Raw genomic sequence first — 26,362 nt, forward strand, 5'->3', positions numbered from 1 at the left:
TAAGTAAAGATGTTACGAAGTTTTGGAATCCCTTGTGAGATCACAAACACTTCTCTAAAGTAAGTTAAGATGTTCAGAAGAAGTTCTGGAATCCCTTGCGAGGTCACAAACACTTTTCTGAAGTAGGGGACCGTTCATTTTTTATGAGGGAGGGGGGGCTGGTGGGATTTGGGAAGCACCATTTAAAAATCGCATGACCCCCCCTCAGCTTACCAATTTTTTCACGTGGCCCCCCCATTATAGCGGTCATTTTTTGGGATGACCCCCCCCCCAAAAAAAAAAAATTGAACAAACAATATTTAGATTTCAACTTTTTTAATATTTCTCTATTATCCCCCTACTTCACGTTTTGTGCTCACTGTGAAGATAATATTTACAATCCCTATACTACAGAGAGCTGTTGTTTGAAAAACAAATCAAAAGAAAGAGAAGTCAATTTCGGATCTCCTCGTTATGGCTCGCCCTGAGCGTGTGGCATTTGGCCTCTCATTGGCATCTCCCTCATCTGAATTGATGAATGCCCACAGTTTTAATGTAAAACAGATCAAATGTATAGAAGCTAAGTTGACGAAGGTCACGCAGGACATGGAAGCACTAGAAAATAAGAGCAATTATAACAGCATATTCAAGGGCATACTCAAACAGCACATCAACAAAAGGAGAAGGAAAAAAGAAAACCGCAGAATGTCAAATGAAAGAAAGAGGAAGCGGACTGAAAACAATGTCCAACGAGTTTATGGAATCTGTGTTGGAAACCCGCTAGGAAATGATCTTCCACAATGCCTTGTGTACCCTCTTAGAACGGCCGTCCCGGAAGAGTGTATTAAAGTTGAGGATGTTGCCACGTCGTTATTTAGAAGAGATGGGCCATACATCGCACAGCTCTTGGAAGGGAATTATTTCACCAATGCTGCAAGAAGCAGAATCACCACCAACCTTGAGCAGGAAGTCAGAGATTATGTTTACACGTTCATGTACCCTGAAGAGTACACTCTGACGGAAAGCATTGCTGCTTCTTGCAGCATCGGTGAAAGAGACTCCCATAGCAGCACAAGCGGTGACGAAGAACTCGACGACAGCGAAGATGAAGATGAGTGCCAGTGAAAGTTGCATTCGAAAATAACAGTGTTAAATACTTCTTTTCAGTAGCTACAAATGCTTTTTGTCGCCCAACGTTTTTTTAAAGCAGAAGGAAAGTTTCTGATAGATTTGTATCCTGCCTTCTATGTTTATTCTATAGCAATTTTTTTGATATTCAAACATTATGCCATTTTAAAGTTTTACTAAAATATTTCACGTGACCCCCCCTTTTTCCCTTATTTTTTTGGGATAGCCCCCCCTCGAAAGCCATTTTTTTTCGCATGGCCCCCCCCCAAATCCCACCAGCCCCCCCTACCAGATAAAAAATGAACGGTCCCTAGGTAAAGATGTTACAAAGTTTTGGAATCTCTTGTGAGATCACAAACACTTCTCGTAAGTAAGTTAAGGTGTTCAGAAGAAGTTTTGGAATCCCTTGCGAGATCACAAACACTTTTCTAAAGTAAGTTAAGATGTTACGAAGTTTTGGAATCCCTTGCGAGATCACAAACACTTCTCTAGAGTAAGTTAAGATGTTTAGAAGAAGTTTTGGAATCCCTTGCAAGATCACAAACACATCTCTAAAATAAGTTAAGGTGTTCAGGAGAAGTTTTGGAATCCCTTGCGAGATCACAAACACTTTTCTAAACTAAATAAAGATGTTACGAAGTTTTGGAATCCCTTGCGAGATCACAAACACTTTTCTAAATTAAGTTAAGATGTTACGAAGTTTTGGAATCCCTTGTGAGATCACCATCACTTCTTTAAATTAAATTAAGATGTTCAGAAGAAGTTTGGACTCCCTTGCGAAATCACAAACACTTCTCTAAATATTAAGTTAGGTTTACATGTTTCAAGCAAAATTTATCTCCATTAAGCTTACTTTATTGCATTTTAGACGGACTAGACGTTTCTCCTAATTAGCTGACGTGTTTTCGCCAGTTTAGGAAAGTCTTTTGAGATCAAACACTTGTTCATAACCGTGTTGGGACTAAGTGGAAATGCTCCGAATTTCTCGAAAAGACATTAGGATTCTGGGATAATTTGGGAAAATTACCAGCAGTCGTCTACAGGTAAAATAATCCTTTGGTGTTTCCAAACCTCCCTTCAGAGATAACAAATACTTTCGCGGCACAACCTTCCATGTGTTGAAGCCTCCAACGAGATCACCTAAAATTAGCTTGCGATGAGCCGTTAAAGAGGTAACTTCATTTTTGTTGGGAGGCTCTGTCACGGGACACTTTCGGTTAGTGAGAAAGCGGTTAACTCACTTCCTGTATACCATTCAGCATGTGGTCTTTAAGCATTAAACAACCACTAAATAGTTCACAAACGTTTTTCAGTTCTCTAACGTTTTTTTCTCTGTTAGTTAACAAAGATATGGTTAGAAGTAACTAGCTCATTAATTTTTGCAAACCCTTTTCCTCGTGCTGTGAACTGGAGCTCGGTAGCCAATGGTGTGCCCCTCATGTTTCCTTCAACACCACGATTGTTCGAGGCGGCATCAATTCACGATTCCCTACAGAAACAAAGAATGCTCCAAAGAGGCCAGTTCAAACGGAGTCGCAAAATATGGAAAGCTAGAGTCTCTTTTTCTGTTAAAGCCTTTTTTATAGAACATCACATTGAAATTACGTAAACGCATTGAGACTGATATTACGATCAAAACGTCTTTATTTTAAGGGCAATTAATAGCAAGTTTGATACTGATTGTGCTATCTAACAAGAACAAAATGCTCTGTTATGAGGAGGAATTTTAAGTAGAGTGGAGCCGTCTGACTGTGCTATAGGTATGGGTCGCACTTGGGAAATCTTTGCCAGAATTTGTTCACTTTGCGGTGGAAATCTGTCATCGCGGGCCTTTGCCTAGTGCGACCGCAGGTTTTTCGCTTTGGCAAAAACTTTGCGAATCGGCAAAACATCAAAGACGCCGTAGTGCTTGGGTGGGGCAGGCAGGTTTTCGAAAAGTCGAGCCAAACAATGGGAATCACAGCGGTAACTGTCAACGCTTGTCAGCGTAACATGAAAAACGAGGTTTTCAAGGTTTTTACGGCGATAGCATGGAATACCCGCAGTATGCTCCCGTCTACAATGATATGACTGGAAGGGGAACGAAACCGAGCACTTCACATGCGAGCATTGCGCAGGAAAGCGCTCTACCGACCAGGTCCATGCAAGCAAGTGCTTCACAAACGTCGTCATCTTCGTCTTCCCAATCGTCTCCTGATCCTGAACCCGTAGATACTGGAAAACGATCTTAGGGACCGTTCATTTTTTATGAGGGAGGGGGGGCTGGTGGGATTTGGGAAGCACCATTTAAAAATCGCATGACCCCCCCTCAGCTTACCAATTTTTTCATATGGCCCCCCCTTATAGCGGTAATTTTTTGGGATGACCCCCCCCCCAAAGAAAAATTGAACAAACAATATTTAGATTTCAACTTTTTTAATATTTCTCTATTATGCCCCTACTTCACGTTATTGTGCTCACTATGAAGACAAAATTAGAATCCCTATACTACAGAGAGCTGTTGTTTAAAAAACAAATCAAAAGAAAGAGAAGTCAATGTCGAATCTCCTAGTTATGGCTCGCCCTGAGCGTGTGGCATTTGGCCTCTCATTGGCATCTTCCTCATCTGAATTGATGAATGCAAGAATGACGTCACTTGAGTCATCTTCTCCCCCAGAGTCAATGGCATCACTGTCATACTCATCATTGTCACTTCCATCCGTTTCACTGCTGTCAGCACTTGCCCTGTTGTCATTTTGTGTCAATGTCCTGGCATTTCTCAGTGTTGGTTGGCCAGCTCTGAGAGGACTCTTCTGCTGTAAGCATGAATTTCTTACAATTACCTTTACTTTCTCACTCTTGCTACGTTTCAAATGCTGCTTCAGCCCGTGGTGGTTCAAGTACTTGTTTAGTTCTGGAACACGGAGCTTTTTAAGCTTGGTTAGATCTTCGCACAACTCAGTCCAAGGATAATCCTCCTGTGATTTATCTTTTGCGTCCCTACTTAACTTTGCCTTTTCTCCTGCTCTCTTTTTCCTTTTTAATTCCAGCACTTCAAGATGCTGAAGATAATCCACCACAAACTTTGATTTGACAATAAACTTATCTGCAAACAGAGCAACGCTCTCTGGGTCAGATAAAACCAGCCTGCCACTTCCATGCTCTTTCTTCGCTTGGACCCTTAGCTGCCAGTCATCTGGATCACGCCCTTCTTTTGGGGTCTTCTGGTAGGAGAGGTAGTGGTATTCCGGTAGGCAGGAATGGTCAGGAACTGGTTTAGGGTATCTTTCTATGGGTGGTCCAGTCCATTCACAACAAAGAGAACAAATTTCTCCTTCCTTTTCTTGACAGGACAACTTTAGAAACTCCCTGTAGTTCTCCCCCTCCTCGTAGTGCTCATTCATAAACTTCTCAATCTTACGGAAGTAACAGTGGCCTGGAACAGAGTCTTTCCTTGCTCCTGCATTGTGATACTGAACCAAGTACGAAGTGTTGTGAAAAAACTGGAAATCTGTTGATGTGTTGTGTGAAACGCATTGTCACATTTAATTTACAGATGTCTTTATTTGGAAGGTTTTTCCCTCTACTCTAGTGACAGGTATGTATAAATGTTGCCCTGTGCAGGTAGAACAAAAAGCTATGAGTGTTCTCAAATCTTGCAAATAGTGAATTACTTTTTATAAATTTTAGCATACTTGTTATGGTTTAAATTTATCTATGGTTTAAAATTTCTTAATTTTCAACGTCTCAAGTTCATTGTCATAATTCAGAACAAAGAGAAATGAAAATCCAATTGGTTTGAAAATTTTAGCCAAAACTAAATTTAAACCATAACATACCCATGAAGGGCTTTTCCAATCGGGAAAAGAGTGCATTACTACATGAGCATCATGAAAGAGGCTCATTCCAAAATGCGCAATAATGGCGAAAGCGACGAGTCGTTTAAGAAAAGGTTTACAGCTGAACGATCCAGGGCAGTTTGACATCTTACAAGCAAAAGAAGGAATCTTTCTAAGTGCGGATGGCTGTTCAGAAAGGGCGAGTGAGTTTTCCATGCCAGGGTACCAGTTGAAGCCCAGTGATGGACGAAAACTGAACTTCTCCATCAAAGAGCACAGAGCAATGGTGGAAAAGTTGAATGTCATATTGAAAGATGTAAAGGAACACGATTCCACACTCTTTCAGTCCAATTGGCTTGCTTTGAAGCAGGGCGAAGAATTTGCCCACAGTTTTAATGTAAAACAGATCAAATGTATAGAAGCTAAGCTGACGAAGGTCACGCAGGACATGGAAGCACTAGAAAATAAGAAGAGTAATTATAACAGCATATTCAAGGGCATACTCAAACAGCACATCAGCAAAAGGAGAAGGAAAAAAGAAAACCGCAGAAAGTCAAATGAAAGAAAGAGGAAGGGGACTGAAAACAACGTCCAACGAGTTTATGAAATCTGTGTTGGAAACCTGCTAGGAAATGATCTTCCAAAATGCCTTGTGTACCCTCCTAGAACGGCCGTCCCGGAAGAGTGTATTAAAGTTGTGGATGTTGCCACGTCGTTATTTAGAAGAGATGGGCCATACATCGCACAGCTCTTGGAAGGGAATTATTTCACCAATGCTGCAAGAAGCAGAATCACCACAAACCTTGAGCAGGAAGTCAGAGATTATGTTTACACCTTCATGTACCCTGAAGAGTACACTCTGACGGAAAGCATTGCTGCTTCTTGCAGCATTGGTGAAAGAGACTCCCATAGCAGCACAAGCGGCAACGAAGAACTCGACGACAGCGAAGATGATGAGTGCCAGTGAAAGTTGCATTCGAAAATAAGTGTTAAATACTTCTTTTCAGTAGCTACAAATGCTTTTTGTCGCCAAACATTTTTTTAAAGCAGAAGGAGAGTTTGTAATAAATTTGTATCCTGCCTTCTATGTTTATCCTATAGCAATTTTTTTGATATTCAAACATTATGCCATTTTAAAGTTTTACTAAAATATTTCACATGACCCCCCCTTTTCCCCTTATTTTTTTGGGATGGCCCCCCCTCGAAAGCCTTTTTTTTTCGCATGGCCCCCCCCCCCCCAAATCCCACCAGCCCCCCCTACCTTATAAAAAATGAACGGTCCCTTATGAAAGATGGTCAGATGACGAAGAAAAAATGCTATTCAACCTGTGAGCCGAGAATTTCGATCGCATCAACAGCAGTCAAGCCCGCAAAGGTTGGGATGACATCGCCAAGCAAATAAATTTGAAATTTGGTACTGACAATTATCTCCCACTAGTGCGACCCTCCGTTTCTGTCTAAAAGTTTTCCTTTCCCGTTGCGGTTTCAAATTTTTGTGGTTTTTTAGCCGACAAAGATGAAAACTTTTCCCAAGCGGTCAAGGGCGTGGTTTCCGGACTTTCCGCTGTTATCTACATGTCGCTTAGCAGAGTTCGACACCTCTATCATTTGCTAATAATTTCTTTAGGCTCATTTCGGTATTGCAAAATATGTTTTAAGCTCTCTAAATATTGGCTCTGGAGGGACAAAATTTGAAATATTACGTGAACATGTTACTTACGTCGGGCCTGGCTAAATGATTAGGTCGATTAGATCTGTTTGCCAGTACAGAAAATGTAGCTTCCTGACAGGTCTAATTACCTCATTGATTGATTTGTTGCAGGCTTATCACAAACGGTGGATAGGCACATCAAAAATATAAGTCTACAGGCTACCCTGTCCCGCCCTGATCGATTCACTCTCCGAATTATTCTGTTTCGCGCTCGCCAAATGTTTTTTTCTATCCTCGCCGGGAGCCTTTTCGAAGGCTAAAAGTTTTTTTTTTCTTCATCTTAACTTCATCTTTATCTCAAGTCGACCTATATGTTTCATAAACATTTGCAAGACCACAGCAGCTACCCTAATTCAAAATTTGGGCATTTTTTAGCGCCCTTCGTTCGTACTAGTATGAACGTTAACCCGGTATCATGTTAACCAAACATGCTTCAGTTATTTCGTATTTAGGAAGGAGTGGCCTGAGAGAGTGTTTTTTCGAGGAAAGGTCATCATATCTGGTCATCGGTGGGCAACGATATTTTCGCGCCAACGTTAAATAAATTAAATTTCAACTCGTGCGTGTTGGCGGAACGAGAAGGCTTCTCGCAGTTGCACTTGTTCCGCTTCAAGAAAGAGTCGACTTATGGCAAGCCTAAAAAAATGAACTGTTATTCTGGCGTCACGCGCCGCTCAAGAAACTATGGTACACGCGATAAAATTTCGCTGCTTTGCATCGCGATACAGTTCTTTCGGGATTTGCGTCAAAATTGCACGAAAATACAAACGCCAAAAAATTGTATCGTTTGTAACCCTGGAAATCCAAGTTACCTTTTTCTTAAAACAAGCTTTGTGAATGTAGAAACAACGGAATGTTAAGCTATGTATAAAACCTAGTTTGTCTCCTTGCTTGGGACGCGTTCAAGCCGAACTCATACAAATAAAATATACATACGTATATTCGCGCACGCTATTAAACTAAGAATAACCTGATTGGAAATCATAGAAATGAAGCACGAAAGTCGCTCACAGAATTCTACCCTTGAGACTTCAAGACGTAAATTTCGTTGCAAAACATCAGGGACACCCAAGGGAACGGTGGAATATCTTTTCGGAAGAAGTTTAAAATCAAAGGAAACAACAGCTCATAAGTTCAGATAATAAGATTTCGTTCTCTTAAAGTTTCTGCCACATTACCATTATTCTAAAAATTCCGAGCAGAACGAACTGTTCCATTTTCCATAAATATAGCAGTATCATAAATATAACAGTATCAATAGCCCAAAAACGATATAGCGAAAAACAAAACAACTACAATCCGCGACTTTTGCTCAAAATGTCCTGGTCTGTCTGTCTGTCGATGTATGGTAAGCACACACTCAGATGAAATGTTCGCGATATGATGAGAATACTTGTGCCTAGAATTTGATTTAAATTTGAATACTAAGTGTATATAAGCTTACTAGCTGTACAAGTAAACATGTTACATCTAAAGTAGACGGCGCGCATAAGCATTTGTCAAAGACGATACTATTCCCGGTACTATTGCACGAAAGACATACAACAGCTTACAAGACTGACATACCTCAGTAAATGGTCTTTAGCTGCAATAGCGTTACACGAAACGATTCTGACGATTGCTGAAACAAAATTGTAAACATCTAACTAAGTAAATCAAGAATTTTCGACATGTGTTAAACAACAAGAAGATCTGGTTGTCTAAACGGAAAGCACACCAAGAAGATAATGCTCGGGGATAATGCACATAAAATTAATTGTTATCCAACTTGGTCAGAACAATAACGGCAAATACAGAATAGCAGAGTAGGTCTGAAACTACACAGCTAACAGACAAGAGAAAGCACAGGGAACTTACCTTGTTGAAATAAAATCAACTCTCTTATTAAGAAACCGTTCCCGACTCTGTAGAGCGCTGTAGCCAAAAGCTTTGGCTGGGACGTGACCGTGCCTGCAATAGCAACGTTTTCGCTTTCAAAGTCGACAGCTCAGCTGTCACACAGGGGTCATATAACTGCTGTGTAATATGACGCAGCGCATGCCTGGATAGACGAATCCTAAGTGACCATATCACTAGGCGGCACCCTGAGTCCGTTCTTCGCGCGAATTGCCTTCGGTTGATGAGTGCATGCTAATTTCCCGGGGCTAATTTTCCAGAGTGGCGGCTGGTAATGGAGCTAGTCTACCAGGGAAAACCTCACATTAAAATTTACCAGCTAGATTCATGCCAAAAATGCGCATTTTCCAGCTAGGATAAGCTTCCGAGTTTAAACCAGTAAGCAAGCAGTTGTTTTGAAGCGGGCTTCCCAGCAAGTTCTATGCCAATGCTTAAGAATCCCAGCCAGCGCACTAAGCCCTGCGGAGTGGATATTTTGTATATCGGCTCCCGTGAGCACTCCTGAGTCTCTGCGCACCTCAATGCGTAGGTCACGTTGTAGCCTTTATAATTCGCAATGCACGCTTTATATTTAAATTCATATACAACCCATTGTTGTTTTACTACTCTAGAGAGGAGGAACTCGATCAAAAGCCTCTCCAACCTTCATGAGCAATCTCTTTTTATGAGAAACCAATATTACGTATCAGTTAAATCAAGACAGGAAGTCGAAAAAGGCTGATTACAGCGTAAGCATTCGTCATGATTCGTGAGCTTCATGCTTTGTGCTCTCCTAAAGAGCATTGTTATACCAATAAAATCCCTGCAGCGCATTAGGTAGATACTTTATTAAAACATTTTAAAAGTAAGGCTGCTGGATTGCTGTTGTTGTTTATGTTCTAAAGGAAAACCGCAATTTCTAAATTTACTTCTATTCTTGGTTCTTCTTTTGAACTTGTTCTGATAAAATAAATGCATATCACAATGCATCCCCTGATGAACAGCTTACATTTTGGGGTTTCGACGTTAAAAGCTAGCTAGTTTTGCCTACTCAAAAAAAACATAAATTTGGTTTTCTCTGCCACCTGCCAGTAGAAAAAAAATCTCTCATTGTTCTGTTGATGTAGTTTGATTTTCGTTAATTGCTATTTGTTTTTTCAAGTCGGGAAGACCTTTTTTATTTATTTTATAATTTATCAGTACGACCATTCTGATTACAGTTCACTTAAAAGGGGCCTCGAGCTCGTTACTGTTTTTTTGGATCCTAGAAAATCGCGCATGAGCGTGAATAATTATTTTTATAAAACAAATAAAGCTCTTGCTGAGGTCAACAGAGGAATAAATAGTTATTTCCTTTTTTTTTTTTCACTTTTCATTGAATCTTGAGTGTTAGACACGAAATCCATATGTTGACGTTTTCTTCAGATAAGTTTATTGCAAAAACTACCTTTGTTTATACCAAAACATAATTATTAAAACACTCAATATTTAATGCGTATTATACATCAAATCAAGCTGTTTAAAGTTTTAAAAAGAGTTTGTGACTTTATCAGATGGTAATTGTGTTACTTGTAAAGGTGTATACTCACTGCATGCGTTTCTAGAATTGCGTATTAATCAGAAAAAGGTATAATATTCGAAGACGCCATGAATCACCCGCTCTGTAGTCAGAAACTGGCCGAAAATGCAAAACTTGTCAATCATCAAGGAACTTTAATGTTGAGTTTTTGCGTTTTTAATTTGATATTTTCTCTAGTTGCAACTCTGGGAAATCTTCTTGTTATTCGCGCCCTTTGTAAAGCTTCGTCAATACCTGCTACTCTAAAGAAGTTGTTCCTGAATCTTGCTGTCTCTGATTTTGCTGTGGGATTGTTTGCACAGCTTATGTTTGGAATCATCGTCGCAGTGATGTTGAAAATGGCAGCGAATGGAAACTTTAACTTTGACTTCTTGTGTCCAAGGATTTTAACTGTCTCTTATTTTGCGATATACCTTCTGACTTGCGCATCATTTTTGACTATTGTACTTATTGCTGTAGACAGATTTCTGGCCGTGTTTCTTCACCTCCGATATCAAGAGCTTGTTACCTCAAAACGTGTTGCTATTGCATTAGTGTCTCTGTGGCTAACAAGTGTTGTCGCTGTCTCTTCCTCATTCATTTCGCTTCCTGATCAATATAACATGGTGGTTGTTACTTTTGAACTTTTCGGTCTTCTCGTCACAACTGTGGGATATGTCCGTATTTATAAAGTTGTGAGACATCATCGAAATCAAATAGCGAGCCAGTTTCAACTGCAAAACAATCACACAATGAGGATACTCCGAGAAACGAAGTCGACCATAAATGCTTTGCTTGTCTACATCGTTTTCCTGGCTTGTTTTCTTCCCAATTTGTGCTGCATTTTTCTGCTGAGAGCAGACAGTCTTCGATTGTCTTTTTTGGTAGCTAATCACGTCTCTGGATTCCTCGTTCTCCTGAATTCTTCATTAAACCCCATTATTTACTGCTGGCGATATCGCGAGATAAGAGAAATCGTGAAGACTTAATAAAACATTTATTCCCCACCAAGCAAAGAGTACAACAATCATAAATGGTAGCGTTTAAGAGGCATTGCTTAAAAGGACGAAGAGTGGGAAAAAAAAAAAAGATTAACTGCGACCGATATTAACTTCATTAATCTTAAATCAGCCTTCAAGGTTACTGTTATTTGCAGAAGAGTGGTTGGCTCAAGTTGTGAAACGAGACTAAGGGAAGATGGAATTGGAAGATTCAACATCATTTCGCTAATTTTACTACTATTATTTATTTATTAATTTTTGTTTTCAAAATCTAATGAGAAAAAAAAAACATCTCGTGCTGGTGGAATTCGTTAATTAGCATCTTCTTTGATTTTAAAGAGAATTTTCAACGATGGGTGAATCCAAAAGGGTTAGGCTAAGAAGAAGATTTGAAATCATGAACGCAACCCTAGCTGGTAAAGTGCAAGAAAAAAATTGCACAAAGAGCGGTGTATGGTCGGACTTCGCATCACGCTAATGATCGTGTGTTATTATGATGATTCGTGTAATAAATTGTCCTTTTAATCGGGACACGGAAAACACTAGAAGAAATGATGACCAAATGCAAGGCGATTTCAGGTTTTTTCTCTCTTTAACCTTCACATCGGACGTGATGATACCATTAAAAGCTACTTGACAAGTCTCACGTTTGGTACGCTTTGTACAAATAATTTAAAATCTTTTCTGTTATAGAGTCCTTATCCCCACCGTTCATTTGCATTTTCGCTGATGCTCATTTGCATTTGTTTAAAAGAGCTAAAAGGAAAAAAGAAATGCTTTTGTCCGTTTTGTCATGTGTCAACTAAAAGAGTGGATCAGATGGGATTTTTTACTGACTGTTCAACGATTTGTTGGCTTAGCGAAAATACTGTTTGAACAATAGAGTGACTCCAAGATGAGCAGCTCAACCTTGATAAAAGCCCTCAGCTGAACAGCCAGTGAGTTCATTAGTGAAATCTCAAATGAAAAGAAAAAAAGGCTAAGGTTTTGAATTAATTTTACTGTGAGTTGACACCGAGCATTGATTTATTTCCTTCAGTTATCTAGTGGCACTGATAAAAATTGAAGCAATCCTGCTCTCGAGATCTGAGGTGATCTCGGCTTGCACTCTAAAACCAAATTTTGACATGAATCTACCACCAAGGTTGGTCTCTTTTGACGGAAGTCCACTACAGCTGTACACCGGAGAAATTTGAAAACTCAACAATCACCGGTCATTTTGCATTTAATTTGTGTTCGAGTAAGACTTGAGCAGGGGAATATCATGATAATCGTAACGTCATCGTTTTCGAAAAGCTTCGTTTTCAAAATGTTTTTCGCCCACACACTCGTGTGGACGGAAGGCATAACCGGAGAAATAAAGCCTCGTTTCCAAATTCCTTTGGCGCAGTGTGGACGGGGGCCGAGAAAGAGTCCAAGATAACTTGTATGCGCATGCTCAGAGCGAGTCAATCGGAGTGCAATCTCGTCCCCGGAGCCCTGGTCAAAGTCGAAAACGGGAACCAGAAAATCTTGATTACGGTTTGATGATGTGCATGCGTTCAAGTTCAATAACGATTTATAAACATGCGCAGAGAGAGTAGCCGCTATGACTAATGCTGGCTCACCCTCCGATTTCTCCCAGGGGAAAATAGGAGGTTATAGACGAATGAATTGTCTATAAGTAGTTATAGAATAGAATAGAATACCCCGAGTAAAATGAATAAATGAATGAATGAATGAATGAATGAATGAATGATTGAATGAATGAATGAATATATGAAAACGAAAAAACAATGGTACAAACAAACAAACAACTAGCTGCAAGTAGCAGCAAGTTTCCTCGAAAGTACACGCAAGCGCAAAAAAAAAAAAACATTTCAAGGCTGACAAATCCTGTATTTCATTAGCTGATAGGCTGCTATAACAACGAATGGACGTCACTCAAATTACGTTGACTTAGGGTGAGTGGCCAAACGGGGAAAAAATTGCGTCGACTTGAGTGCAAATTTGATCTCGACCAAACTGAGCGCACGTGATGGCAAATCAACGTAAGTGCGCGCAAGGCCTTGCTAAAGGGAGTCGTCAATTGACCCAAGTTTTCAACTTCCGTCTACTTGCGAGTCCATTTGACCAGGACTTAATAATGGGATTAATTATAAGCTCGTGATTTCTCTAAGGTGATATTTGAGAGCCCGGAGGCTGAGCTTTCGTACCCGTACAGTGACTGGTGTACAATGACTGGAGGTTTTCTTGAAATGGCGACTTTGTCCCTTGTCTCCGACGACTCGGAGAAAATGATTTAAAAACAGTACTGGAAAATTAAATTCAAAGAGGACTAAAAGAAAACCATTTTCGTTTGCTCGACTTTGAAACATTAGTCCGTCCCAGACGTCTATTTTTGCTGTGTTTTTTTCTTCAAACGCACGAGCGATAGAGGCAAGCGAGAGCGGCCGCGAGTGGGCGAAAAAATATTAAATATATTTTGTATGTCCCCGAGGGCACCCCAATGCGTTCGAGTTATTTTCAAATACCCTGCTGTGACCGCTTTAATTTCCTTGCAATCTCGACGAACTGGAGACACAATAGATGCTCTGTGGACAGACTAGTCAAACTGTTGACACAACAGTGACAAAGCTGTAAGTTTGAAATTAAAATTCAGTCCGCCTCTAAACTTATACTGGACCGCTGTATGAATAATCACAAACTTTTTGATTATAACTTATGAATGGGATTAATCAAAAATACCGTTGACTTGGACAAACTCACGGCATGATACGGCAAAATTTAATTGCATCTTTAAATAAATCAAGGAAATGTTAATTGCACTTTTTGATACCAATATTGTTGAGAGTTACAGATCAATAGGTTTTCATATTTATAGTTTCATATTTTATTGTCATTCCTATTGCAGTTGCTACGAATATTAATCTTGATATTGATATTGATAACACTTATTATTGCATAGTTTTGCGATATACTATATTACACTTATTATCCAGAAAACAGTTACAAGATAAAAGAGAGAATTCTGCTTTGTTCCCTGAGCGCTCAGAATTTTGCAATACGGATCGCTATGACGGACAGCTCACGACTTAGTTTTGCGAATTCCTTTTCTAAAACATTGCCCAAGAGAAAACAGGCAGTTGTTCAGTAAAGATATATTTTTTCCCTTCATATTTTGCAATACGGACCTCGCACTAGTTCAGTAACATTTATAAGTTATTTGCCATCTAGGTTATATTAGGTTGGCAGGAAAGCTTTATATTTTTATTGCACGTAAAATATACCACTTATCCGTCTTTTTCATTCGGCGTTGTTGTAAGTGACCATTTTCAACACAGTGTTTTTCACGATATTACGAACCTCACGATAACGCCAGCAGTAAACAAGTGGATTTAATGAAGAATTTAAGAAAAGCAAAACACCGGACAGAAAATATATTGCTAAAATGGGTACTGCCAAATTATAGAATTCAAGCAGAATGCTAGCTAGTAAGTTTGGAACATAACAGAGGAGCGAAATAATGTAGACATAGAAAGCATTCAAAGCTGACTTCCTTACTCTGGCGACTTCTCTCACCTCATCATTTTGAAACTGATTTTGGCACTGTATCTGGTTTCGATGATATCGCGCAACTTTGTAAATACGAAAGTACACTACAGTCAGGATAAGAAGTCCTACAGATACGAATGCCACCGCTACCATGTCATTATTGCTGGGAAGTGCCGTAAAGGCACAGGCAACAACTGCGCTGTTTACCCATGAAATCAGCAAGGCAATATTGACACGCTTCTCTGTGACAAGCTCTTGATATCGAAGATGAATAAACAAAGCAAGATATCTGTCCATTGCGATGGCGGTAATCGTGGAGAACGATGCTCCTACGACGAAACTTGTGCAGACAGTGGCCACAGTTATTACAGAGGGGCAGAAACGATCAAAGTCGTAGTTTCCATCCGCTGCCATATTCAGCATCACTGCAAGAGTAACAGCAGACGTTGGTTGAATGATCAATCCTATCGCTAGGTCGGAGAAGGCGAGACTCAGGAACAACTTCTTTAAATTAGCGGGTATTGATGATGCTTTCCACAGAGCGTGAATTACAATGAGATTTCCGAGAGTGGACGCAATAGAGAAGAGAAAGTTCAGCACACAAATGGCTATCATGAAGGTTTCTTCGTGTTGAATTGCTGCAGAATATTTCTGCAATGCTTTATGACAGAAGGAAGCCATTTGTAATTAGAGGTTGTCCTTTGCAACAGGGTTCACATCTATTGATACCTCGTACTTGTTTGATATATTTTCGGAAATGGTAATTTAAGTGGAACATGCCACTTTGGTTAGTTTAATTCTATGGCTGGAGAAAAACAATATTTTGTATTGTTAAACGTTTGTATTGTTAAACGCTCCCCAAAATCCAATACAATTGGGGAAAACAACGTTCACGGTACCACTGTTTCAAAGACATCAATGAGTTAGAGAGAACTGTAAGAAACTCAGCAAGTTTGCCAATTTTTAAGAAGTGTCTTTTTTCTGCTTTTTATAATTAATTTTTTTTTTTTTTTAATCTCTGTAGTGTATATGTTGTAAATATTTATTTATTTCGGTTTTAGCTCTAATTTATAGATTTTAATTGTATCATTATATAGTATATATCTAGTATTAGGACCTCTATGTAAACCACTTTTAGTGATGGAGTTTCCTAATAAAAGATTGTTACTACTTGTTTTGGTTTAGATGCGCATGCTGAGAAACAGTTTTTACAAAAACGCTTCGGTATTTTTAGAATTAATCTAAAGAGCAAGGCCTGTTTACTGGGGTTTGTAGGCTGCTAATCAAATAAACGCATTGTTTGATAAAGTTTTGAATGCCGTCAGTGGTCCCAAGTAAAAGTTTGAATTTGCACCGAGCTCTTCAAAATCTCGTCAGCCACACAGGAAGATTTTTAATCAATGCATCGTTCTCGCTGAGTTGCAATTAATTTGTCTCTTTTTATTCAGTTTTAATTAATATTATAACAAAAAGAGGAATTATTGCCGGTTTTTGACAATTTTGTACCTAAGAAAGAAAAAATTTTTTTTCTCAACCACAAGAGCCGAAATCCTTCGTTGTTTCATAAACAGATGTCTAACGGCAATAAAAAAGGACTGATGATTTTAATATTAGTCGTGTGCCTTTTAATACACGAGGAGGAACATTTTGACCTTCTTTGAAAGAATCTAGTATAATTTTCGTATCCAGCGACACGTAATTCTTCTTAATAATTTTCTGAATACGAGACAAAATTTCAAACTAAGGATATTTGGTTACCATGAGATAATTAATATGGTACATGCTAATGGTAATGACGATGCCTTATTGCCTCCAGGCCGGGGTTGTTGTTCTATGGATATTCAGTATTCTATAGTTATAGTTGTACAAATAAAAACGAACAATTACAGCACAATAGCTCGATCACGGCGCAAATTTATTTTTTTCCGCTACATACGCGTTTGCCACATTTTAAACTTTTCTTCGAGTAGCTGACAATACTTATGGTCGTTTACTAGGGTAGAGTTCTCTTTTACTATCATCAATACCATTGAGGGACAAAGTTATTGTAGAACGATCCCATTTTGTTGAAGGTATTATATTAACTGAATCGACGTTTTCTTGTAAAGTGTCACTTACCAACCAAAAATCTAACCGTCTCTGAATAATTGGAAAGTTTGGACGCCACTTAAAACGCCTTTCTGTTGGATTGGTAATTCGCCATATATTCACTAAGTATCAGTTCCAAACAATTATCTTACTTCTAAATTCTTAACCGAATCCTTCTCTTTCTGTTAATTCCCCACTTCCAGCTAAGTCTGATATCGATTTCGATTAAAGGATCTTCTCCTACTACAAACGAACAATCAGATAAACGTAACACTTGTCATAATTTCGGCCGAGCTGGATTTAAGAAAAATCGCTTTGTTCGGCGCATTCATTTGGCGCATACTGCGTAGATGTTGATTAGAAGAAATGGAGAGTCCTTTATCATGATTGCTTGTAGTAGAATGTAGCGACCCTGATCATCGACCTTTGACGACAAGAGTTTAAAATGTAGCCGCTCCTTCGCTAATTATAAGTACACCCCTACCACGCGAGCTTCCATGTGAAAAGAACGTATCACCCTTCCTCTGTTTGCGCTAAATATTTTATTTTTCTTTGTAACTATACTTTTCTTGCAGAAACCATGTCTACATCTGATTTAAAAAGCCAGTTAAAAATATCCTTCCTTTTGTCGAAATTAAAGAGCGAATCCCACGAGCATTTAATGATAATACGTAATGTTGTTCAATCCCATTATTCGAAGAAAAAATTAGTACACAAAGGAGAAAAGGGTTTTTTGATATGAAAGAGGTGGCAGAGGAAAAAATGAATTCATATGAGCTGCAACAACAGTATTATAAAAAAGAGAAACAATTACACCAAACAATAAATAATGCAAGCAGCATTGCTGAAGGGCCAAAGTGCAATATATGGCAATTTTTGAAATGACAATACAAATTTGAGGTCATCTCATGACTACTACCACAGAAAAAACAAATACAAGTTTTAAAGTTTTAAATTTCTAACTTCGCATTTGGTCAACGCTCTTCCTAAGCTCAGTTGTTTTGCTTTCAACAGCCGTCACTGAATTTTGTACTTGGTCCACCGTTCTAGTTCTTGAGACCTTCTACCATAGACGTTCAATTATTAACCGTTGCAAGAAGAGATTCAAATCTAGTTTCCAAAGCTGCGATTAAGAGCCAACTCTTTGCGTTATATCTAAAGCTTATGGAATCTTATCTATCCTCTTTGCCCAGGCCAGGCTATCAGTAATGTCATCGTCCAAGTAAAAGTTCAAGCCCAAGTCCATATCTTTAGTTTTAATTTCTCTTGCACGATAATTACCATTAAGTACATTGCCGCGCACAAACTACTCTAAAAATAGCTTTAGCTATTGTGGTGCATTCTTTGGAACAGCCTTCCTTGCGACTTAACGGCGAAAGCAGAGTCCCTGAGGATGCATAAGGCACGGCATTCGTGGAAAAGCAGCTTTTTTATGTAATTATTTTTATTATATTAGACATTAGACGGTAAATGTATCAGGTAGTTTTAAGCTGGCGAATTCTTTACCTTGCTTAAGTAAAGATTATGTGTATGTATGTACACGTCTAAGTGCAAAACGCTCCTTTATGTATAGGTAATCATACGGTTTCGAGTTCAGTTTGAAATTAATTTGCACGAGTGAGTTTTTCAAAAAGCTGAAATTGCACGAGCCGAAGCGGCTCGTGCAATTTCAGCTTTTTGAAAAACTCACTCGTGCAAATTAATTCAAATTGAGCGAGAAAAACCGTATGATTACTTATTAATAATATTAACATGAAAAATATTCGCGTGGAGGAAATACCGAAAGATCTTTATTGAAGCCATTTTTTCTCATTCAAGAATACTTTTTTTCAAAGTTTCTGCACTAAATTTTCGCCATCATTTTGCGTGATATCATTGGCTTAGAAAATTTCCTATTTTCTTTCAGCCAATCATAATCTAGGATTACGTTGTGTAATTTGCACTGGTGTTACACGTTTTGCACTGGTGTTACACTTTTTGCACTGGTGTTACACTTGAACTGCACTGCTCTCAGCTAATCAGAATCGAGTAATTTTTTCATGTATATTATTAGTGGAGAAATAGAGCTTCTTGTAAATATTCCTTTTAATTCACTTAGAAGACATTTCCGTGCCAAGATGTATATATTTGCTTACTTTCCAGATGGTAAGTAAGTCATTCCTTATTATTTGTCGCTTTGCTGTGATCATTTAACTAATTAACGTTTCCAAATATTTCTCTTTGGAATTGTTAAACTGGTTGATTTGTCTTCCTTTTATTAATCTCCCGCGTTTTCTCCTGCAAATATTGGTTTTAATTTTTCTTAAAATATTCCAGTGTTAACATGTACATTTTTGTGTAGAAAGCAGCTGGTCAGCTTTTAATGACACGTTCCTCATTATTTGTCTGCTTCTTAGACTATTGTTTATTTCAACGGAGGGTTAAAAAAAATAAAAAGTGTACCATCCCAATACAACGTCAGATTATCTGTCCTAACATGACTTTGATGACGTAAGTTTGGAGCCAGACTGCCGGCAATAAAGCCTGATGTGATACATAACTTCTTGCAGAAATATTATTAGGATCCAACGAATGGCTGGTGATGTTTCTGTTGTTTTTCTATCTTGTTTTACCGTTTTCAGAAAGAAAAAATTATAACTGTATTGTATTTACAAACTTTCAATGCACAAAATTACATTCCCTCCAGAATCTTAGCAACGGGTTTACATTTTAGTTAAGCAATTTATAACTAATTTTCAACTGACATTAGTTTCTCAGTCTCCGGCTGTAAAGTGCTTTTCATTTTTTTTTTTTTTTTTTGGCTTTTAATTTCACCTCTACGAAAATTAACATTAAGTACGCCTCCAAGTACAAAACGCTCCTTTTTGTGGAGAAATACAGCTACTACTGAATTTTCTTAGAAGACGTTCCCGTGCTAACATGTTATTTTTGTCTAGTTACCAGCTGGTAAGCTCTTTAAATTTTTCATTATTTGCCTCTTTTCGTAATTATTTATCTAATGTTTCCAAATATTTCTCTTTGGAATAGTCGGCTGTCTGTTGTTTTGTAACTAGAATTATTTTAAAGAAAGAACCTTTTTTATAAGAATATTGTGTTTTTCAGGCCAAGGCTAAATATTCGACTCATTTTTCTGCCAATTTAAGGCTCAAAGTATTCTTGTGAATATTCTTAGATTATTGTTTATTTCAACCGAGAGTTAAGAGAATAAAAAGTGAGCTATCCCAATGCAACGTCAGATTATCTGTCCTATCATGACAGTTGTCAATAAAGCCTGATGTGACGCATAACTTCTTGCAGAAATTTTATTAGGATTCAACAAACTGCTAGTGATGTTTTTGTTCTTTTTCTGTCTTGTTTTACCGTTTTGAGAAAGGAAAAAATTGTATTGTATTTACAAACTTTCAAAGCACAAAATTACACTCTTTACAGAATCTCAGCCTCGGGTTTAGATTTTAGTTAAACAATTTATAACTAATTTTCAGCTGGCATTAGCTTGTCAGTCTCCGATTATAAAGCGCTTTTTATTACCCTTCTTTAAATAAAGTGATTTAAATTATTATAATTACACGTAAAAAGTACCTTCAGTGTTTACGACCTAATTATATTAGCGTTTTTTACGCAAGCCTGTATGTGCAATTTTTTTTTTCCTTTTAATTTTACCTCTACGAAAATAAACATTAAGTACACCTCCAAGTACAAAACGCTTCTTTTTGTGGAGAAATACAGCTACTTGTAAATACTCCTTTGAATTTTCTTAGAAAACATTTCCGTGCTAACATGTTTATTTTCGCCTAGTTACCAGCTGGTCAGCTCTTTAAATTTTTCATTACTTATTTGTCTCTTTTCTTTAACTATTTATCTAACGTTTCCAAATATTTATCTCTGGAATTGTCAGCCGTCCATTCTTTAGTAACACAATTATTTTAAAGAAAGAACACCAATTAACTTGATTCGTTTGGGTCCACTCTTTTTTATAAGAATATTGTGTTTTTCCGGTCAAGGCTAAATATTCGACTCATTTTTCTGCCGATGTAAGGCTCAAAGTATTCTTGCCAATATTCTTGTGTTTACGAACTAATTATATTGTCGCTCAAAATGCCATAGAAGCGCCCGCACCATTACTGCTAATTTTAAAACTAAGAAAGGTTTGCCAATGTTTTATGTTTTTAATTCGGTTTCTTTCACGCAACCGTAATATCGTTTGGCTTTCAGTTTTACCTCTACGAAAGCTAACATAAAGTGTACATCCAAGTGCAAAACTCTCCGTTATGTACGGACTTACAGCTGCTTATAAACATTCCTTATAATTTTCTTAGAAGACATTTCCGTGCAAACATATTCATTTTTGCTTGGCTACTAGTTTGTCACCCTCTAATAACTGTTTAGTCATTATTTGTCTGTTTGTTGTAATAATTTATTTGAGTGGCGTTTGCAAATAATACGTCACTTAGAAGCTCTCAACTGCCCAATCGTTTGTAGTAAGAACCATTTAAAAGAGAGAACCCCAAACATCTGGTCCAGTTCTTAAAAGAAACCGCTTGCAACAAGAGCCTAAATTGTCGCAGAAGAGTTACAACAAAGACCAGAAACGTTCGCTGAAGTAAGCCTAGTATTGTAGTAGATAATTGGCGTATCAGACGGATTGTGTTAGATAGATGTGGTGTAGTCGCTGCGGATACTCGTGATCATGAAATAAGTATCACGGGTTTCTTTTCCATCATTTACCTCACCGGTACTTATTCAGATATTTCCTGTCCCAATATTAAGATCTGCACATTTTGGAGAAAGATATTAAAACCAAAAAGTAGGTAGGTAGGTAAAGTTTGCGTTCGAACCTGGTGTCCCATCATGCAGGCTGGCTTTTGTAGCATTAAGCTAGTAGGAATCTTTCCACACGCCCCTCGATGGGATGCTGCTGTGCATATTTATACTCCCCCCCGCCCCCATGTTTTGTTGACAGACGATCAGAACGAAAAAGGAAAACCACTCCAACCTCAGTAGGTCAGGAATGCTATATGCCCAGCATAAAGTTGCTACATTCCAGTGCTACTAGTTGTGGTTGTTTATGTTCAGTATTCTCTCTCGTCAGTTGCGGAGATATGAAGTTCACTTTCGCTACTATATTTCTGTCCGCCCTCATCTTCAATCCAGGAATGAACGCTGAGGGAAGGGTGACCCAAAAAGAGGTGAATAATGACCCATTTTCTTTTATATAATTTCATCTGAAGATGACTTTCTTCGATTGAGGTTAATAAAACAATTGTTGATTGAACGAAATGTTCCAAATTGACTGCCATAACAGTACACCCCGTCTAGGGTAATGTTGCCCCTCCACCAAGGGGGTCCAAGAATTTAGGCATTCCTTATACAAACAGGGAAAGGTAATGTTAAGCTTAGAAACATCAAAGTTGCATTCCAAGAGAAAACGCCCTCTGACATTCTTCAGACAGAACTGAGTCTTGAATAGTCCTCCAAGAACAGTCGTCATCAGCATATCTCTTTAAAAACAAAATTAAGTCCACTTGAATCTTTTTTTTTTTATCCCCTCCTTCTCAATATCGTTTATTATTGCCGAAAGTGTTACTTTATTTTCTCCTTTCCATATACAGTTGAACATAATTTTGCCGATTTCTCCAGTCACAGCATGTTTCGAATAAGAATAATTAGTAGAGTCAAGGAAAGATAATCTCTTAAGTTTATAAATACTATCAGTAATGGAGCTTTTTAATTGTACATTGTTGTTTTAGTTATGATGGTTGCCTAAGTTCATATAATGATGTATTTAGGTTTCGTAACATACTTTTATTCATATATAATATTGTCACAAGCATCTAATGTGCGTAGGTTTCATCCTCATTATACAATCAGTCACAAATGAAGATAACACAATTTTTGTTTCCCTACATCTATATTTCGGTCGTATAGACCGGCCCTCTTCAGGGTTAATCGTTCACCTTGAGTAACACTGGTCTATCCGGCCGAAATAGAGGTATAAGAAAAAAATATTTGTTATCTTCATTTGTGGCTGATTTTATACATATATAGATATATTATATTTTTCATTTCGTTATTTTCGTTTTTATCCGCGCTTAATTAAGTATTTTGAACGAGCGTTTAGCTCACTAGACGATACGTAGGTAAATAAATGATTTATTGATTAATTAATTGATTTTGGAATAATGAGAGACTTGATGATCTGACTCACATCGTCGGTAGAGTGAAACTCTTTTTCACAGAAGACATTCAGAAAACGCGCAGGCATTTTCGATGTGATTTTCATGATCAGCTCGTATTTCATACACCGTTTCTGATCCGCTACTAAGTTCCTGCATTTCATTTAAGTTAAAGATGAGGGATACAAAGAGTGTACACATAAACCTAGCAAACGAACACGTAAATATCATAAAATAGTATATTCAACTGAAGTTTCTGGAGTGAGAATCATTGAGGCAGGTATCACTTGTAGTCCGTGAATTGAGCATAAAAAGGAACACACAAAATGTTATCTTTCTGAGTTGAAAAGCGGTTCTTGGATTGAGCTTAAATTGTAACCTTTTCCTCAAGTTTGTATTTAATGTTCTGATTTGTTTGTAGGATGCCAACCTCGGAGCTCAGATGTCAATAGCTGACCAGCCCAATCAAGACGTTCATCTGTCTCAAGAAGATCCCGCAGCGGATTCGACAGATGAGGAGGCACTTCGCTCGGCTATGCCCGTTGCCTGCAGGGCAAGTTATGGCGTAGAAATTAGCCTGATAACCGTGGAGGAGAAGAAAAAAGGTCAAAAGAAGAGCTGCGAAGACATTTGTCACGACAAACAATTGACTTGTTTGGGAGAGTTGGATACGCCTAGAAAGAAGGGTAAGCCTGGCTGGAGTTCCGAATGCAACGAGAGCGGCGGTGCCACAAGGAATGTTATGAAGTTTTGCTGCTGTCAATCGTAAATTGTGAGTTCGGTCTTACCAACGAAAGAGGTTCCTGAAACTCTCTAGTAAGAGCAAATAAAGATGTAATAACCAGAACCTAGTTTCTGTGTAATTGTTCGGGAAAAATAAAATACTAAAGTCTCTCGGAGTTTTGGTGTTTTAGAAATGGAAACTTTACTCGTCCCTGTCCAACGCTACTTTGTCGCAGGTTATCTGAGAGTTTGGTTGAGAGTGAATTGTTTTTTGACCCAAGAGCACTCTCTGTCACGATCAAGACCCAACGCCCTTAAATGTCCCATTTTGGTGATCACGCGTACAATAGCTGATTGCACGTTGTCGTTATTTCACTACAAGTACCAGAATTCCTATCCGTTTATTCTTTACCATTCAAATTTTGAATTTCCAGTCAGGTTTAAATAACAATTGCCCTAGTTAGCATGAGAAACAGTAAAAGTGAGATACAGACCAAGGCCAGTAGACAAACACAAACATGACCATCGATTGGGCATTTTTTGGAGCTTAAGTACTCTTGATAAACTAAGATAAACAACTTGAAGTCATAAGACTCTTCACATGGGCAGTCGGGTCCTAGAATCACAAGACTAAATATAGACAGTTGGTGATCACGAACCAAAATTCTAAATTCGAAAAATTCTATAAGGATTATTAAGCTTCATAGAACTGTTTCAATCACAATTTTCGTCTCATTTTGCCCTCTGGCGAGAGACGTACATAATAACCCGGCGTAGTCAATCGAATGTTCGGTAATCGAACTCAATCGAACTCAATCGAACTCAATAGCTCGATTGAGTTTGATTGGTTTCGGTGATCGAACTTAATCGAACTCACCCAAAAATTTACCAATCGAACGCAATCGAACACTTCAACAATCAAACGTAATCGAAGTCAATCGAACATAATCGAACACTTCAACAATCGAACATAAAACCAGTTGTATCTGGTTTGAAACGAAGCGTTGCGGTCTAATAAGTTATTTATTGGCTTCTATTTTAAACACGGGTAGAACAGGAAAGATGTCGGACAGAGCAGAAGAGGTGAAACTAACCATTTTACTGTAACACTCGCCCGCAAAGGGGTCACCTGAGAAACCGTCACAGCACTTGTACATGAATTATACAATTAATGAAATACAATGCTATGATATCGTCGTCAGCTCTAATGTTTGGCAATTTATTTAGCGACATATGGTCAGCTGTCACATTTGACCATTATTCTTTATAATCAAGACCACGGCATTTGTTGTGAAAAGCAAAGTAGTACCTGGAAAGTGTATTCCGTGAATTTAATGTATCTATCTATCCATCCATCCATCCATCCATCCACTCACCCATTGAAAGTAAATTAAAAATAACAAACAAAACTTGGCATAGACGCAGAGCCTGAATTATGAAATTGTGCAAACCAAACCGAATTTCCCTTTAGGCAAACGAGAAGATTTTCATGAACGCAAATCGAATGGGAGCTTTAAAATTTGCTTACAGGCTAGTGTTTAAGCTTGTTCTTTTGTTTACGTTTTGAATTCATGCTGAGTTAACGTCAAAACATTAAATTTTGAAGACCTACTATTTTTGCGAGTCTCTTCACTGGCATGGACTTTGACACTATGATATATCTGTCTGTGTAAAACCTCGGTTGTTCATGAAAAATGTTGATTTTAGCAATAGACAGAGGTTGAAAGTCAGCTAGTTAAATCATTGTGTCGGTGTCGAACGCACTCATGATCTTTGATTACTACTAGTTAGTTATACTTTTATGGGAATATAAGTATATTGTCTGATACTTTGTAATTAATTCACTCAAATGTGACCAATCACTCCACGGCACGATATGATTCTCCTGCAGAAAAACACTCTGTTTCAATGTCCTTTGGTTATTCTTGGAGAGCTTTTTAACGATCGAGGTGAGGAAACAAAATCAGTTCAGCAATCATTTAGTTATTTACACTTAAATGAGATTTTGACTCAAAGTGTTTGTTTTCACTTATAATTATCGTTTATCTAGAAACACAAATCAATCAAGCTGCAAAGGTATAGATTTCCTTATCTTAAACATAGGTATAATTACAAAATCATGAGCGTTTCAGGATAAAACGAATGACGGACTAGCAATTTTAACCTTAACTGCTCTATAACTGATGTTTGGGCGGATTTATGAAAGAACCATTCGCACAAATGTGTCAGTGGGAGTTTCAGAAATTATCGGTATCAATTGCTTATTCAAACGGTTTCTTTTCTATATGATATTCCATTTATAGCAGTCACTTCAGGGGGCCAGAATTCAAACTCTCTCTTTCTGTTGAATTCTAAACTATAGATCTTAACTAAGTAGATTGAAAACCCTGCTTCATTTCTACATCTTTTTTTTTTACAGCGGAGATATGAAGTTCACTTTCGCTACTATATTTCTGTCCGCCTTCATCTGCAATCCATGCTGAGGGAGGGTTGATCCAAGAAGAGGCGAATAATGATATTTCTCACGTTGAGATTAACAACGCTAGCGTTTGTTAATTAAGCGCAATGCCCCAGTTGATTTTAACGTGTGAAACAATGAGTCTGGCAACCTTTGGTTGAGTTTGAAAAGAGATTTTGACGTGCGCAATCAAGACGTTTATCTTCTTCAAGACGATAGCCCGGAGTATTCGCTCTACGACTTGGCACGGCAGGCTCTTCACATGGCGGCCGCCGCTGCTTGCAGAGGAAGTACCCTTACAGGAGGAAGTAGTCCC

The 26,362-nt window shown here is 38.2% G+C and overlaps 3 protein-coding genes and 1 long non-coding RNA gene across 5 annotated transcripts in view; 2 read left to right on the forward strand and 2 right to left on the reverse strand.

Annotated features, from left to right (window-relative positions):
• The window catches only part of LOC149108256 (uncharacterized), a 33,806-nt gene extending 25,087 nt beyond the window's left edge, over positions 1–8,719 (reverse strand). Inside the window, exons 1-3 of one of the 2 annotated variants that reach the window (XR_016209047.1) lie at positions 8,494–8,719; positions 8,203–8,257; positions 2,495–2,596 (exon numbers count right to left, since the gene is read on the reverse strand). This is a non-coding gene — a long non-coding RNA (uncharacterized LOC149108256). The remainder of the gene's footprint in view (positions 1–2,494; positions 2,597–8,202; positions 8,258–8,493) is intronic. The other variant, XR_016209045.1, reaches the window with a different exon arrangement.
• Positions 8,720–9,687: 968 nt separating this feature from the next.
• On the forward strand, positions 9,688–12,777 carry LOC149108258 (adenosine receptor A2b-like). Its single transcript, XM_089295724.1, has one exon. The coding sequence runs from the start codon at positions 10,159–10,161 to the stop codon at positions 11,056–11,058; it is 900 nt and encodes a 299-aa protein (XP_089151850.1). The 5' UTR covers positions 9,688–10,158; the 3' UTR covers positions 11,059–12,777.
• Positions 12,778–14,116: 1,339 nt separating this feature from the next.
• On the reverse strand, positions 14,117–15,471 carry LOC110062298 (beta-2 adrenergic receptor-like). The gene has a single exon (XM_089295723.1). It carries the CDS (start codon positions 15,283–15,285, stop codon positions 14,356–14,358), a length of 930 nt encoding a protein of 309 aa, XP_089151849.1. The 5' UTR covers positions 15,286–15,471; the 3' UTR covers positions 14,117–14,355.
• A 4,140-nt stretch (positions 15,472–19,611) lies between these two features.
• On the forward strand, positions 19,612–23,712 carry LOC110062309 (uncharacterized). Its single transcript, XM_020769178.2, has 4 exons — positions 19,612–19,638; positions 21,189–21,292; positions 21,782–21,878; positions 23,287–23,712. Exons 1-4 carry the CDS (start codon positions 19,612–19,614, stop codon positions 23,632–23,634), a joined length of 576 nt encoding a protein of 191 aa, XP_020624837.2. The 3' UTR covers positions 23,635–23,712.
• Positions 23,713–26,362: the final 2,650 nt, after the last annotated feature.

Source organism: Orbicella faveolata, unplaced genomic scaffold (genome assembly GCF_042242905.1).
Source record: "Orbicella faveolata isolate gen_17 unplaced genomic scaffold, um_ofav_v1 contig_26, whole genome shotgun sequence".
Classification (NCBI taxonomy): Eukaryota; Metazoa; Cnidaria; class Anthozoa; order Scleractinia; family Merulinidae; genus Orbicella; species Orbicella faveolata.